Genomic DNA, 17,367 nt, shown 5'->3' on the forward strand with positions numbered 1-17,367 from the left:
ACGAGGTGTGAGCAGTGTGCACTATAACCAGGTGTGAGCAAGATTACAAGAGAGCCACAATCAATGATCCCTCGAATGAGTATTGCGACCCTTTCAAATCTCTGTGCATGCGCAGTTTCTCCCATCCTGGACCTGCGTGGGACCTCCACACCGATGCATGTCTGCCCCTCTGCAAGACCATTGGCCTGAAGTCTCCCCTCTGAACTTCCAATGCTCCCTCCCTATGGAGCGCGTTCTCTCGCGCCTAGGCTCAGACTGAGATGAAGCAACTCGCCAAGGCTTCTTCGCAGCACCTCCCAAACCTGCGACCTCCACCACCTAGAAGGACAAATGCAGCAGGCGCATGGGAACACCACCACCTCCACGTTCCCCTCCCAGTCACACACCATCCCGACTTGGAAATATATCGGCCGTTCCTTCATCATCGCTGGGTCAAAATCCTGGAATTCGTTTCCTAACAACACTGTGGGAGCACCTTCACCACACGGACTGCAGCGGTTCAAGAAGGCGGCTCACCACCACCTTCTCAAGGCCAATTCGGGATGGGCAATAAATGCCGGCCTTGCCAGCGATGCCCACATCCCATAAACTAATTTTTAAAAAGCAGTGAACCAATCTGTGTTCTATATCTTATACAATCATAGAAATTTACAGCACGGCCGCGCGGCCGACAAAGACCTATGCAGCCTAATCCAACTCTTGGTCTGTAGCCTTCAAGTGCGTATCCAAGTACTTTTTTAAACTCTAGGAAACTAGCATGCTTCTTCCGCTACCATTGCGGCCTCCTCTGGTGCGCGTGTGTGCTCGGGCTGTTGCTGCAGCCAGGAGGGGGTGTTACAATGCATTTCCTTCACTTCACACCATGAATCTGATCTGCCAGACCCTTGACTAACTGCCATTGAATCACTTTCAGCCGGAAGCCAGCAGATGTGCGACCCCCCTGGGCCGTCAGTGATCGCCGTTCTTTCTGAATGAGCAGGTCCTGTGATGTCGACCATAACCCTGTGAGTGTTTCCCTTTCGAAGCTTCCTTCTTTCCAATCATATCGATTATCCAACCCCTGGCTGCCCACCCCTTCCCCAGGTGTGATGCTGATTTTTGTCTCAATTGCAACAACAACTTGCGCTCTGTAACATGCCAAAAATGACCAAGTATAATACCTTGCAACGGTTGATTATAAAGGGACACTGGACAGTTACTATGCTGAATGGAGAGATTGTTCCATTACGTTAAGGGCATGAGTTCTAAAATATACTTACTGATTTGGCAGCAACCCTTTAAGGGCCTCTGGTCAGCATTCACAGAGCATGCCTGGTGCTGACCATTTGAGTCGGTCACTGAGCAGGACTTAGTCCCCCTCTTAACAGATTCAATGGGCCCAACACCTGCGTGAGGCCAGGGATGCTCGAATATCCCAACATGGGGCCCCGTGTATTTCCATCGCCTTTTGGGTGCAGGTCATATCCCGCCGAAATTGGTCCATTTTCCCTCCCGATTCTCGTCAGGAAACGGGTGACTCCCCATCACCTCCCGACAAGACAGCCAGTGAGATGGTTGCCTTTGGCCCCTTGGGCTTGGTGGTGAGGGGTCAGGAGCTAGCGGTGGTGCCAATGTGGACAATGTGGCCATCACATTCCAGCCAAACAAAGGCAACACCAGTCTGCGTCTCTGGCAGCGCCAACCATCCCAGAACATGCCAGGCCGTTCAGGGAGATGTCAGGAAGCACTTCTTCACACAAAGGGTGGTGGAAATCGTAACCCTCTCCCCCAAAAACGCTGTTGTGAGGCTGGGGGTCAACACTGAGATGGATAGATTTGTGTTGGTTGAGGGTATCGAGGGATTCGGAGTGAAGGCGGGTGGATGGTGCTAGGTCACAGATCAGCCCTGATCTGATTGAATGGGTGGAGCAGGCTCGAGGGGCCGAATGGCCTCCTCCTGCTCCTAATGTTCCTACCCCTGTGGATTTTCAGGGCTCTTCCTCCCCAGAATCCCGTTGAAATTCGGCGAGTTTGAAATATTTGGAGTCTAGGGGCATCAAGGGATATGGGTATCGGACGGGAAAGTGCTGAGGTCGAAAATCAGCACTGATCTTATTGAATGGCGCAGCAGGCTCGAGGGGTCGAATGGCCTCCTCCTGTTCCAGCAGCCTTCCTGTCTGTGAATCAGATCTCCTCCTTCCCACAAGGCCATGTCCCCACAGCTCCCTGCACTTTAAGCAATCTGATGGTTCTAAAGTGCCGCTCATTGCAATACGGTGTGCCTGACTCCTCCTCATACCAGCACTGGTGCCAACCTGAACAAACGCTAAAAAGTGGCTATTAGTGGCTGTTAGGCCTGCCGTGCCTGGAATCACCTGTTGGAAAAAAAGATGTGTGTCCAACATTTTGTTTACAGGTGGAAAATAGCAACAAAAAAGGTCACACACTTTAATTTGAGCCATGAGAGAAATATGTCTCCCATGTAACTGATGGCACGGCAACTAAACAATGGATTCAGCTGCATTAGAAACATTCAGCATTGGTGTTCTTATTCATGCTCGGGTAGTGGGCACCGCAGGAAAGATATCTCCCCAACTCCTCCACCCCAACCCCTCCCCTCCTCTCCCCAACCCCTCCTCTCCCCAACCCCTCCTTCCTGAACCCCTTCCTCCCCAACCCCTCGCCTCCTCTCCCCAATCCCTTCTTCCCCAACCCCTCCCCTATCCTTCCCCCCCAACCCCTCCCTCCCCCAAAACTCCCCAACCCCTGCCTCCCCCACCTGTCCCTCCCTCCCCAACCCTTCCCTCCCCTCCCACTCCCCCTCCTCTCACCAACCCTCCCTCCTCCTCCCTTCAACCCTCCCTCCCCCTTCCACTGCTCCTTCCCCTCTCTCCTCTCTCTCCCTCCCTGCTCCTCCCCGCAACAGTGGCAGTAGCTGATCTTAATGCAAGAAGCACGTTTTCACACACAGGGTGATAGAAATCTGGAACTCTCTCCCCCATAAGGCTGCAAATGTTCGATCAATTAAAGTGTTCAGGACTGAGATGGATGAGGTTTTAGTTGGATACTGAGGCAGTGAAATGGTGATCAGATGCAGATAGAATGGTAGAAACAGGCTCGAGGGGCTGAACGACCTTCTACTCCTCCTGTACTCTCGGAGATATCACCATGTGCTGTATGTCAGCAGCATTCATGTATTTCCATGCCGTGTATATATTGTTCAAAGTTCAAAGTCTAATGAAATATCAACTTGGCAACGCTCTTGAAATGTTATAACACTGTTTGAAGAAAACAGTACTCAGGAGATCCTGTTTTATGATGGTGTCAAAAGCCTCCTGTTAATGAGGATAAATTCTTTACCGTGTTTAATTTGCACCATATCACTGTGTGACATCATTTACGTTTTTTAAATTAATGTTTGCTGTAACTATTAAATGTTAATTTTTGAATACACTCCACAGGGGAGGTCATTGCATCGCCTCTTAATTCATCATTTTTAATGGGGGTTTGTTTTACAAAAGAGATGTTTTCTTGTGGGAGGGACTTGCCTTGTTTTCAGCGCGATTTCTTTGGCCAGCCGAAGTTGGATTTGTCTCTGCATACCTTTGTGTAGCACAGGACAGGGTCCTGTGTTGGGTATTTGAACTCATTGCATGTTGATGTTATTCAATACTCTTGTTACCCAGTGCATAAAGTGCTCCTGAACTCTCTCGGTTGGTGATGCGGATTTGATTCAGTGTCGAGCCTGAGACTCGCATTAGAATGTAATCACCACAGGCTCAGTTCCTTTCCCTGGAAACGAGAAGGCCGAGGGGATGACCTGATCGAGGTCTTTAAGGTTATGAAGGGGTTTGATAGGGTAGACGCGTAGATGTTTCCATTTGTGGGGGAAGCGAGAACCATGGGCCATCAATATAAGATAGTCACTGATAAATCCAATGGGGAATTCAGGAGAAATGTCTTTATCCAGAGTGTGGTGAGAATGTGGAACTCGCTGCCACAGGGAGGGGTTGAGGCGAATAGTATCGATGCATTTAAGGGGAAGCTGGATAAACACATGAGGGAGAAAGGAATAGAAGGATATGGTGATGGGGTGAGATGGAGAGGGGTGGGAGGGGGCTGGTGTGGAGCATAAACCCCGGCACAGAGCGGTGGGGCCCAATGGCCTGTTCCTGTGCTGTAAAATTCACTGTAAAAAGCAGATGCAAACCTTCTTGCCTTTATCTAGCCTCCGATTGGCAGCTCGCAGGCTGTATTGACAGTGGGCACGGAGGGGTAAGTGGCCCACAGTTATTGGGTAGAGGACAGCAAGCGATGGTAAACAGTTCCAGGGAGATGAATTAAACATAAACAGAGGAAAGATACAAGGGAGAACGCAGAAAGCATATCATCAACAGGAGGAGCCTTGCTGGAGAGACCGGAGAGACAATGTCACCCACTTTATGCGCTGGTTTGATGCAATGTTGTACTGTACCAGTCAATCATGTGAGAACGTGTCTTTGTCCAGATGTGTAAATTTTGTGTCCTGATGTTTCCTTACTTTAATGCTTTGCACCAGAACACCTTGGACAGCATGCAGGTATCCTCACACAGGATGTGGTAGCTAGACTTCTTGCTTTTAGGTGTGGTCTTTGCATTAGGGTAACCGGTTGGCAACCTGCTATTTTTCCTGTTTTGTAAGTATTGCACAGACACAATAGCAATAATCGATAAAAGTAATTGGAAAATTAACTGCTGGATTTGGAAGTCCCACTGGGCAAGTTACTCGTGGGTGTTTGAAATGATATTGGACAGAAAAGCACTTCACAAGCCTCTGGCTTTCCCTTTGAGTTGTCGGAGACTGGCAGCGACAAATTCTGCTCAAAGGGAACTTTGAGAATGGAAAACACACTAATGCCGAGAAGAGTTTGCAAACCGAGGGGTCTGGCCCGGATATGCGGCAATTCCAAACGACAATTTGTCACAGTGCAGATTCCATATGGCAAACTTGCAAAAGAGAAAAATGCAGAGGCAAATGAGGCTGTGCTTGTTGTGGGTGACCGAGGATCAGCAAGAGGATGGAGCGATTGCGATGACTGGTTGACGAGCCCTGGTGTGCTCAGAGCAAGCACAGTCTTGTTTTGTTTGCTCTTCACTATTTAATGCTCATGAAACTTGTGCCGCTCTCCAAGCGACTCGTCGGCCAAAGAAGTACCTCTACGGGATGAATGGGAGGGTTTGCAAAAGGATTTTCCAGTAATGCACCAGCCTTTGGATGTTATCCTTTCTGCCTGCCCTGTGACTACTGAGCGAGGGATACGAGAGCCTCTCTCCAGTTTGCTTCTAGAGATTTGCTGGTTTTAATCTGCTGAAAAACCCTAATTTCTTGATCAGGACTAGCATCTAAACATAGAAACATAGAAAATAGGTGCAGGAGTAGGCCATTCGGCCCTTCTAGCCTGCACCGCCATTCAATGAGTTCATGGCTGAACATTCAACTTCAGTACCCCATTCCTGCTTTCTCGCCATACCCCTTGATCCCCCTAGTAGTAAGGACCTCATCTAACTCCTTTTTGAATATATTTAGTGAATTGGCCTCATCAACTTTCTGTGGTAGAGAATTCCACAGGTTCACCACTCTCTGGGTAAAGAAGTTCCTCCGCATCTCAGTCCTAAATGGCTTCCCCCTTATCCTTAGACTGTGACCTCTGGTTCTGGACTTCCCCAACATTGGGAACATTCTTCCTGCATCTAACCTGTCTAACCCCGTCAGAATTTTAAATGTTTCTATGAGGTCCCCTCTCATTCTTCTGAACTCCAGTGAATACAAGCCCAGTTGATCCAGTCTTTCTTGATAGGTCAGTCCCGCCATCCCGGGAATCAGTCTGGTGAACCTTCGCTGCACTCCCTCAATAGCAAGAATGTCCTTCCTCAGGTTAGGAGACCAAAACTGTACACAATACTCCAGGTGTGGCCTCACCAATGCCCTGTACAACTGTAGCAACACCTCCCTGCCCCTGTACTCAAATCCCCTTGCTATGAAGGCCAACATGCCATTTGCTTTCTTAACCGCCTGCTGCACCTGCATGCCAACCTTCAATGACTGATGTACCATGACACCCAGGTCTCTTTGCACCTCCCCTTTTCCTAATCTGTCACCATTCAGATAATAGTCTGTCTCTCTGTTTTTACCACCAAAGTGGATAACCTCACATTTATCCACATTATACTTCATCTGCCATGCATTTGCCCACTCACCTAACCTATCCAAGTCGCTCTGCAGCCTCACAGCATCCTCCTCGCAGCTCACACTGCCACCCAACTTAGTGTCATCCGCAAATTTGGAGATACTACATTTAATCCCCTCATCTAAATCATTAATGTACAGTGTAAACAGCTGGGGCCCCAGCACAGAACCTTGCAGTACCCCACTAGTCACTGCCTGCCATTCTGAAAAGTACCCATTTACTCCTACTCTTTGCTTCCTGTCTGACAACCAGTTCTCAATCCATGTCAGTACACTACCCCCAATCCCATGTGCTCTAACTTTGCACATCAATCTCTTGTGTGGGACCTTGTCGAACGCCTTCTGAAAGTCCAAATATACCACATCAACTGGTTCTCCCTTATCCACTCTACTGGAAACATCCTCAAAAAATTCCAGAAGATTTGTCAAGCATGATTTCCCTTTCACAAATCCATGCTGACTTGGACCTATCATGTCACCTCTTTCCAAATGCACTGCTATGACATCCTTAATAATTGATTCCATCATTTTACCCACTACCGATGTCAGGCTGACCGGTCTATAATTCCCTGTTTTCTCTCTCCCTCCTTTTTTAAAAAGTGGGGTTACATTGGCTACCCTCCACTCCATAGGAACTGATCCAGAGTCAATGGAATGTTGGAAAATGACTGTCAACGCATCCACTATTTCCAAGGCCACCTCCTTAAGTACTCTGGGATGCAGTCCATCAGGCCCTGGGGATTTATCGGCCTTCAATCCCATCAATTTCCCCAACACAATTTCCCGGCTAATAAGGATTTCCCTCAGTTCCTCCTCCTTACTAGACCCCCCGACCCCTTTTATAACCGGAAGGTTGTTCGTATCCTCCTTCGTGAATACCGAACCAAAGTACTTGTTCAATTGGTCCGCCATTTCTTTGTTCCCCGTTATGACTTCCCCTGATTCTGACTGCAGGGGACCTACGTTTGTCTTTACTAACCTTTTTCTCTTTACATATCTATAGAAACTTTTACAATCCGTCTTAATGTTCCCTGCAAGCTTCTTCTCATACTCCATTTTCCCTGCCCTAATCAAACCCTTTGTCCTCCTCTGCTGAGTTCTAAATTTCTCCCAGTCCCCAGGTTCGCTGCTATTTCTGGCCAATTTGTATGCCACTTCCTTGGCTTTAATACTATCCCTGATTTCCCTTGATAGCCACGGTTGAGCCACCTTCCCTTTTTTATTTCTATGCCAGACAGGAATGTACAATTGTTGTAGTTCATCCATGCGGTCTCTAAATGTCTGCCATTGCCCATCCACAGTCAACCCCTTAAGTATCATTCGCCAATCCATCCCAGCCAATTCACGCCTCATACCTTCAAAGTTAGCCTTCTTTAAGTTCTGGACCATGGTCTCTGAATTAACTGTTTCATTCTCCATCCCAATGCAGAATTCCACCATATTATGGTCACTCTTCCCCAAGGGGCCTCGCACAACGAGATTGCTAATTAATCCTCTCTCATTACATAACACCCAGTCTAAGATGGCCTCCCCCCTAGTTGGTTCCTCGACATATTGGTCTAAAAAACCATCCCTTATGCACTCCAGAAAATCCTCCTCCACCGTATTGCTTCCAGTTTGGTTAGCCCAATCTATGTGCATATTAAAGTCACCCATTATAACTGCTGCACCTTTATTGCACGCACCCCTAATTTCCTGTTTGATGCCCTCCCCAACATCACTACTACTGTTTGGAGGTCTGTACACAACTCCCACTAACGTTTTTTGCCCTTTGGTGTTCTGCAGCTCTACCCATATAGATTCCACATCATCCAAGCTAATATCCTTCCTAACTATTGCCTTAATCTCCTCCTTAACCAGCAATGCTACCCCACCTCCTTTTCCTTTTATTCTATCCTTCCTGAATGTTGAATACCCCTGGATGTTGAGTTCCCAGCCCTGCTCATCCTGGAGCCACGTCTCCGTAATCCCAATCACATCATATTTGTTAACATCTATTTGCACAGTTAATTCATCCACCTTATTGCGGATACTCCTTGCATTAAGACACAAAGCCTTTAGGCTTGTTTTTTTAACACCCTCTGTCCTTTTAGAATTTTGCTGTACAATGGCCCTTTTTGTTCTTTGCGTTGGGTTTCTCTGCCCTCCACTTTTCCTCATCTCCTTTCTGTCTTTTGCTTTTGCCTCCTTTTTGTTTCCCTCTATCTCCCTGCATTGGTTCCCATCCCCTGCCATATTAGTTTAACTCCTCCCCAACAGCACTAGCAAACACTCCCCCGAGGACATTGGTTCCGATTCTGCCCAGGTGCAGACCGTCCGGATTGTACTGGTCCCACCTCCCCCAGAACCGGTTCCAATGCCCCAGGAATTTGAATCCCTCCCTGCTGCACCATTGCTCAAGCCACGTATTCATCTAAGCTATCCTGCGATTCCTACTCTGACTAGCACGTGGCACTGGTAGCAATCCCGAGATTACTACTTTTGAGGTCCTACTTTTTAATTTAGCTCCTAGCTCCTTAAATTCATTTCGTAGGAACTCATCCCTTTTTTTACCTATGTCATTGGTACCAACGTGCACCACGACAACTGGCTGTTCTCCCTCCCTTTTTAGAATGTCCTGCACCCGCTCCGAGACATCCTTGACCCTTGCACCAGGGAGGCAACATACCATCCTGGAGTCTCGGTTGCGGCTGCAGAAACGCCTATCTATTCCCCTTACAATTGAATCCCCTATCACTATCGCTCGCCCACTCTTTTTCCTGCCCTCCTGTGCAACAGAGCCAGCCACGGTGCCATGAACATGGCTGCTGCTGCCCGCTCCTGATGAGTCAAAATAGGATTGGGGAATGACGTATTGAGCAACATCCACTCTCACTGTTCTTCCCTCTTTTATATTCCTGATCCCATCTCTGCGCTGTGGGGGGAAGTGATGTTACACTGGGATAGGGATTCTGCATCTACCATCCTTTCAGGCAGTGAGTTACAGATCCCCACCACCCCCTGGGTGAAAACATTTCCCCTCACATCCCCTCTCATCCTTCGACCAATTACTTTAAATCTAAGCCCCCTGGTTATTGACCTCTCTGCTAAGGGAAAGTAGGTCCTTCCTACCCACTCTGTCTGGGCACAATAACCATTGGCTCAGGGTAGATTCCACGACATAATGCTCTGTGGTCTTCTGCCCCATCCCAGGACTGGGAGCTCAGTCTCCACTGACAATTCAAACCTTGCCTCTCTCGGACACAATCCACCGCAGCTCAAATCAAATCGGTTTAAAATGGAGCCTTTTGTTTTCTATTGCAATGAAAGTTCAACATAGGAGCTTGAATTCTGGCCGTCTCAAAGTGTCCACTCGATGAATTCTGCGCCGTTTAATCTCTTACTCATCACTTTTGATGTTAGACTTTTGAACGATGTATGTTCAATCCAGAAATTAGGGTAGGTGTGCCTGTACCTGTGGGTATTGGACACAGGTGTGGCCTTGCAATGCACCGTCCTTGCTTGCCCAGTTAGCATGTTGTTTGCCAACCAGCCTGCAGGCGGGGATCTGAGCAATTGTCTGTCGCTGGTGTACGGTCGGTACGTGCTAAAGAGTCAGGAATTTGCCAGTCTTTAGCCAGTGTTCTTCCCCAAGCGCTGTTAACAAGGCCTGAGCGCACAGGGGGTTCTGTCATGTTACCATGTTACGTGTAATCATTAATAATTTAGCAATATCAATATGTTACAGCTGTGTTAACTGCAAGTGATTGATTGTCTGACAGAAAACATGATCACAGATTCTAGCTAATTTGGATTGGGCTGAACCAGGGATAGATTCTTCCTGGATCTGATTGATACAAATCTGATGAATTTGCCTCTGTTGGTGATTTTATCGTAGCTGGAAAAATATCCACGGGGGGGAGGGGGAATGGCGAGAAATTGGATTAAGTCGCGTCACTTTTTCAGGCATGGTTCGCGCCCGTCCCGCGCTGCCCGCCATATTGGACCGGCGGCGCTCTGCGGGCCTCCGGCGCTGGCTGGGAGTATTCCGAAAGCTCATTATATTTTACAGTGAGGGTCCAGCGCGGGTTGTAGCCCACTCTGGGGAAATGGGGCTGCCCCAGTGCGTGATAAACTCACACTGCAACCCGCGGCGCCGGCGTTCAGCAAAGGTCCCGCAGCAGCGCCCGTTACACGTCCATCCCCGCCAGGCTGCTGCTCCTGTCTGCCCCGCCCCCCTCCTCAGGCCCCTCCCCCAGCTCCTCCTCAAACCCCGCCCCCTCCGCGTGCCCCTGGCCCCGCCCCCGCCCCCATGCTCGGGCGCGCTTGAGTTTCCCGCCTGAGTAACGGCCGCGGCTGTGCGTCTCCCGAGCGGCCGGCCCCGGCCCCCCCCCCCGGCCACACCGTACACTGGGGGATGGTGCGCTGCACACGGGCATTATGTGTGGGTGGGTTTTATTCCCGGGCCCATACCGGTCCAGGGTTTAGTAAAGTGAGCCCGAGGTGTGAGCGGGAGCTGGCGGCCGATGGTCAGTGTTTGGGTGGGGGATGCACTGTGTCCGGAGCCCGGGGTGTGAATACTGACTGAGCCGTGTATGTATGTGTGTGTGTGTGTGTGTCCCACAGGCCAAGGTCCGAGAGTTAGAGGAGAAATGCCGGAGTCAGAGCGAACAGTTCAATCTCCTCTCCCGGGAGCTGGAGCGGTTCCGGCAGACCGCCGGTAAAATCGAGCTGCTGAGCAACCCCGGCTCGGTGTGCGAGAGCCCGGCCTCGCCCTGCAAGTCCCCGTCTCAGCTGGTGAACGGACTGGCCGCGCCCCTGGCCAAAGGTAGGACAACCTGTGCAGGTAGTGTGTGCACCCTTGCTCAGTCCCCCTCCCCCACCGCTTCAGCCAGCCTTTGGTGGTCAAACTCTGCCATCGACCACAGGGCAGCACAGGTAGGTGGTCAAGCATGGATGGATTGGTTTCTGGCTGGATGTCCAGTGACACTATCGGATTCTCAGTGGATAACAATGTCTTGAGTGAGATTACATACTCCACCGCTCACCGTCCAAGTTATACCTCCCAGGATTACTGTCTTTCGGATGAGACGTTAAGACGAGGCATCGTCTGCTCTCAGGCGGATGTAAAATATCCCACTGCCACTATTTTGAAGAAATGTCCTGGGCCAATTTTTAATCCCTCATCCAACATCACAAAAAAACCCACAGAAAACATCTGTTCATCACATTGCTGTTTGTGGGAACTTGCTGTGTGCAAATTGGCTGCCACGTTTCCTACGTTTCAACAGTGACTACACTTCAGAAGTACTTCATTGGCTGTAAAGTGTTTGAGGTCATCCTGAGATTGTGAAAGGTGCTGTAACAAGCCAGATCTAACAGTCACATCAAAACATTGCACACAGGAACATAGGAATTGCTAAATGACATATGGCCCAGGTAGTTCTAGTTCATCTTCTCCCGTCCTGGGAGTCGCAGGATCCACCGATACTGGAGTTGTTGACCAATCACACCGATCAATCTCTATCAGTGAGTCTACAACAGACCCAGACACGAGGTGAGGAAAACCCCCAGTGGGGGAGAGCTTTGGGAACCAGAGGCCCAAAGTCCCCTGTTACCCTCGAGCTCGCTACACTCCTCTCACGGCATGGTTCACATTGCTCACACAGTGAATTAGTCCTTGGAGTGCAGTGACTGTTATTCTGGAAGTCTGGCAAACCATCCCCCCGCCCCCACCCCTAAATCACAATGAAATGAATGAAAAGTTTGTTTTTTTGGTAGATGGCAGAGAGTGAAATCTCATCCAAGACTCTGGGAAAATCCTTCAACCACTGTCTGTCCCACCTGCGACAGAGACTGTAATTCCTGTATTGGACTGTACAGTCACCTGAGAACTCAGTGGAAGCAAGTCTTCCTTGATTTCGAGGGACTGCCTATGATGATTGTCAAAATCTCGACTCTCAATATACGACTCTTAACACAATCAGCTCCGGTAGATGTTCCTTTAATTTTTACTTGCAGCAAGGAAGAGTCTCACTCAGTCAAAGGCTAAACGATGCCTCCCAGTATGGTACAGTTTCACAAAGTATTTATACAGTAAAAAACAAGTTATGGTTCCATCCTGTGTATTGGTTCTGCCTTTGCAGTCAGCAAAAACAAATCAAGAGTTAATGATTACCATATCCTTGTCTTTACATTTTTTTCAAATGTCTCTTTTGTAGTGATTTTGGTGGGCCAGACAGCAATGACTCGATTAGGGTGTGATAATGTGCTGTTGCCTACCGCTTTTCATTGTTTTAGGATTGTCCAGTTTCCTGGGCTCATGATTTCCATAGTGGTTGATTGGGTGCTTGGCTTCTTGCATAAAATGGATGAGTTCTGTCTGTACAAGAGATAATGGCTGGTAATTTGAGTATCTCTTAGGGGGTGAATTGGTGCTGCATCTTTAATACAGGGGAGCACAATGGGTGGTACTTATCTCAGCAAGACAGTCTTAATGTTGTCTGGTGGCTATTAATCAGCTATCAGCAGTTTCAGTTAGGGTTAGCATGTTTATGCAAACAGACTGTCGCAGAACTTTCTAGCAGGGCCTGGACTCCATTTAGTTTTATGGCAAAAAGGGTACAAAAAACAGTGCAATGCAACTTTAAAAATACATTTCCACATGATGATGATTTTGTGGGTCTAATCACTGGTCATCTGTTTATTCAGTGAATGTATTTCATCTAAAGAACATTAAATGGAAAGACGCGGTGGAGACACAACTCGCTGAGGCAGGAGCATGACGGCAGCATTCGATTAAATGTCAGAGATTGCACAGGAATTAATGTCACTTAGCAGCGCTGAGATTGTTATAAGCAGATACTAATCTGATTAATCTTATTCACCTTTAAACTTAAAGCTGCTGGGTTCTAAAATTGAAATTACGCTGGGAAGATTAATCAGGCTGTCTTGTGGAATCTGAGAATTTAACGCTGTCCCTTCAATTCCTGCTTCACAGAATTCCTTGACCACTTCAAGTTCAGTACTTCCTCCGTCACGAAAAGCACAGAATACAATAAATAAATATTCAACGCTTTGCTATTCTTTGAAAGAAAGCCCAACAGAGGGTGAGGATCTCTGCATTCCTTCAATTCTGGCCTCTTGAGCATCCCTCGATTTTCATCGCGCTACCATTGGTGGCTGTGCCTTCTGCTACCGAGGCCCTGAACTCTGGAATACCCTGCTTAAACCTCTCCGCCTCTCTACCGCTTTCTCATCCTTTAGGATATTCCTTAAAACATACCTAATGTCAATTTTTATTTTGCCTGCTTACACTCCTGTGAAGCTCCTTGGGATGTTTTACTACGTTAAAGGCGCTCCATAAATGCAAGTTGTTGAGCACATTCCCACAATGCCCATCAATGGATTGATGCTCGGACCATTGCCATGTTCGAAGTTACACAGGGACAGCGTGATGGTGGGTGTGAGTACATCCATCCCAATAACATCATAGGGCGATTGTTGCTAGTGGTGAAGAATTGATGATAGCTCATGAAGCACGCTGTAAGTGCAAACGTCAACTCAATCATTGACAATCTTGGCTCCGCGCATTGCAACTATTGACAGGATGGAGAGGAGCGCTGCCATGATTGATTAAGGGATTGGATTATGAGGAGCAGTTGTGTAAATTGGAGTATGTTCTCCCTGGAAGAGAGAAGGTTGAGAGGTGATGTGATTGCTGTTTTTAGGATTAGAAAGGGCCTGGATAATGTGTAATGTCACCCATGACAAACTGTCTCACCATGTCCAGAACAGTAGAGCCAGAGGGCATGGCTTGCGTTGGAAGGGGGTAAAGTCAAGACTAATCTGCAGAAATATTATTTCTATGGAACAGGCTCGCTAGGGTCATGCTGGAAACAATCAGTATAGATTCATTCAAATGCAAATTAGAGGGATTTCTTTCAGAGACCAACAATGGGATAGCGTGTGTGAGTAATGTGAGCCGTGCCTTGTGGGGCGTGCAGCGAGCTCGGAAGGAACAGGGGACTTTGGGCCTCTGGTTCCCAAAGCTCTCCCCCATTGGGGGTTTTCTTCACCTCGTGTCTGGGTCTTTTGTAGACTCACTGATAGAGTCTAATTGCTGTAATTGGTCAACAACTCCATTATCGTTGGATCATGAACTCGATGGACCGCGGTCGTTCCTTGTCTCGCAATCCCTTGGCTCACATCTCTGGCAGCACAGCCGAGATTGGTAACTTGCTATTCGGAGTTACCTTCTGATTTTAACGTCAATAATTACTCTTGGTAATGGAGCCAATGATTTTTTTTTAAAAATCTCATCATCATCATAGGCAGTCCCTCGGAATCGAGGAAGACTTGCTTCCACTCTTAAAATGAGTCCTTAGGTGGCTGGACAGTCCATTACGAGAACCACAGTCCCTATCACAGGTGGGACAAATAGTCGTTCTAAATCTATTGGCGAATTCAACAACAACGCGTATTTATATCGCGCCTTTAACGTAGTGAAACATCCCAAGGTGCTTCACAGGAGTATTATGAGATAAAGAATTTGACACTGAGCCGCATAAGGAGAAATTAGGACAGGTGACCAAAAGCGTGGTCAAAGAGGTCGGTTTTAAGGAGCAAAGAGAGGAAAGAGAGACGGAGAGGTTTAGGGAGGGAGTTCCAGAGCTTGGACCTAGGCAACAGAAGGCATGGCCACCAATGGTTGAGCGATTATAATCAGGGATGCTCAAGAGGGCAGAAATAGAGTGGTGTAGACATCTCTGGGAGGGGGGTGCTGAAGGAGATTACAGAGATAGGGAGCGGCAAGGCCATGGAGAGCTTTGAAAACAAGGATGAGAATTTTGAAATCAAGGGTGTTGCTTAACCGGGAGCCAATGTAGGTCAGCGAGCACAGGGATTGTTACGTATGCAACACTATGTAACCAGCATTCCACCGCCACCAGAGGGCATATCTGTCGGAGTCCCAAGGGATCCCAGCATCCCTTGGGAGCACTGTATATAAGCAGGCCTCCCATGCTGTACCAACACTCTGGAGTTAGAATAAAGAGTCTAAGGTCACACTTACTCACGTCTACAGTACTCAGTTACATTGCTTTATTTGAGACATAACAACTGGTGATGAGATAACGAACCATGCAGAGAACTTTTGGTATCCTGGAGAAATTTTTAGAAGGGGACGATTGGGAAGCCTTCATGGAGCGACTCGACCAATACTTCTTGGCCAACGAGCTGGAAGGGAATGAGAACGCTGCCAAAGGAAGGGCGATCCTCCTCACCGTCTGCGGGGGAACAACCTATGGCCTCATGAAGAATCTTCTGTCTCCAAATCATATGAAGAACTGTGTACGCTGGTCCGGGAGCACCTAAATCCTAAGGACAGCATTCTGATGGCAAGATATCGATTTTACACATGTCAACGGTCTGAAGGCCAGAAGTGACGAGCTACGTCGCCGAACTAAGGCGCCTTGCAGGACATTGCGAATTCGATGAATTCCTGGAGCAAATGCTAAGAGACTTCTTTGTACTTGGCATTGGCCATGAGATTATCCTTCGCAAGCTTATTGACTGTTGAAACACCGAACCTGAGCAAAGCCATAACGATAGCCCAGGCATTTATGTCCACCAGCGATAATACCAAACAAATTTCGCAGCACAAAGATGTTTCCCAAGTACTGTACACAAAGTAACGTTGTTTTCAGGTAGGAATGCATATGGCCGAACGTACACTCCTGCAGCTGCACGACCTCAGATGACCCAGAGTCCGCCATCAAGCGAGGCAATTGACACCTTGTTGGCGCTGTGGAGGTGATCTGCCCATCAATGCTGCTTCAAACACTATATGCAACGGTTGTGGAACAATGGGACACCTCCAGGGAATGTGCAGATGAGCTGAAAACCCTGAAAACCACCACGTTGCAGAGGAAGACCGATCTGTGGCGGATCAAACTGAACTCGAGACTCAAACCGAGGAGGCAGAAGTGTATGCGGTACACACCTTCACCACGAAATGTCCACTGATCATGTTAAAAGTCAAATTGAACGGAATTCCAGTATTCATGGAACTGGACACGGGTACGAGTAAGTTCATCATGAGCAAAAAGGCCTTCGATAGGCTGTGGTGCAACAAGGCACACAGGCCCAAGCTGAGCCCTATTCATACCAAGCTTAGAACTTACACTAAAGAGCTGATCCCTGTTATTGGCAGCGCAGCAGTAAAAGTCTCCTATGATGGAGCAGTGCACGAACTACCACTATGGATTGTATCAGGAGATGGCCCCACACTGTTCGGCAGGAGCTGGCTGGGAAAAATCCACTGGAACTGGGACGACATCCGAGCGCTTTCATCCGTCAACGACGCCTCATGTGCCCAGGTTCTGAGCAAGTTCCCGTCTTCGTTTGAGCCAGGCATCGGAAGATTCTTGGGGGCGAAGGTGCAGATCCACTTGGTTCCTGGTACACAACCCATCCACCACAAGGCACGGGTGGTGCCATATATGATGCGAGAGAAAGTGGAGATCGAAGTAGACAGGCTGCAACGAGAGGGCACCATCGCGCCGGTGTAGTTTAACGAGTGGGCCAGTTCGATTGTTCCAGTTCTCAAGGGCAACAGCACGGTCAGAATTTGTGGGGACAATAATGATTAACCCGTTTTTCGCTGCAGGACTAGTACCCGCTACCCAAGGCAGACGACCTATTTGCAACGCTGGCAGGAGGGAAGACATTCACCAAGTTGGACCTGACCTCGGCCTACATGATGCAGGAGCTGGCGGAATCTTCGAAAGGCCTCACCTGCATCAACCCGCACAAAGGTCTGTTCATCTACAATAGATGCCCGTTTGGGATTCGATCGGCCGCAGCAATTTTTCAAAGGAACATGGAGAGTCTGCTAAAGTCGGTTCCGCGCACCGTAGTTTTCCAGGACGACATACTGATCACAGGTCGGGACACCATCGAACACTTGAAGAACCTGGAGGAAGTTCTAAGTCGGCTAGATTGCGTGGGACTCGGGTTGAAATGTTCGAAGTGTGTTTTCCTGGTGCCAGAGGTCGAGTTCTTAGGGAGGAGAATCGTGGCAGACGGCATCAGACCCACCGATGCCAAGACTGAGGCCATCAAGAACGCGCCGAGACCACAGAAAGTGACGGAGTTGCGGTCGTTCCTGGGACTCCTCAATT

General features: G+C 48.5%; 1 protein-coding gene across 5 annotated transcripts in view; it reads left to right on the forward strand.

The window, feature by feature from the left end:
* The first annotated feature begins 10,505 nt into the window (after positions 1-10,505).
* rimbp2b (RIMS binding protein 2b) overlaps positions 10,506-17,367 on the forward strand; it is a 78,459-nt gene continuing 71,597 nt past the window's right edge. For 3 of the 5 annotated variants that reach the window (XM_070888146.1, XM_070888147.1, XM_070888148.1), the window contains exon 1: positions 10,506-11,012. In XM_070888146.1, the coding sequence (XP_070744247.1) occupies positions 10,784-11,012 (229 nt within the window). In that variant the 5' untranslated portion in view covers positions 10,506-10,783. The remainder of the gene's footprint in view (positions 11,013-17,367) is intronic. The other 2 variants (XM_070888149.1, XM_070888150.1) reach the window with 2 other exon arrangements.

Source organism: Pristiophorus japonicus, chromosome 8 (genome assembly GCF_044704955.1).
Source record: "Pristiophorus japonicus isolate sPriJap1 chromosome 8, sPriJap1.hap1, whole genome shotgun sequence".
NCBI classification, from domain to species: Eukaryota; Metazoa; Chordata; class Chondrichthyes; family Pristiophoridae; genus Pristiophorus; species Pristiophorus japonicus.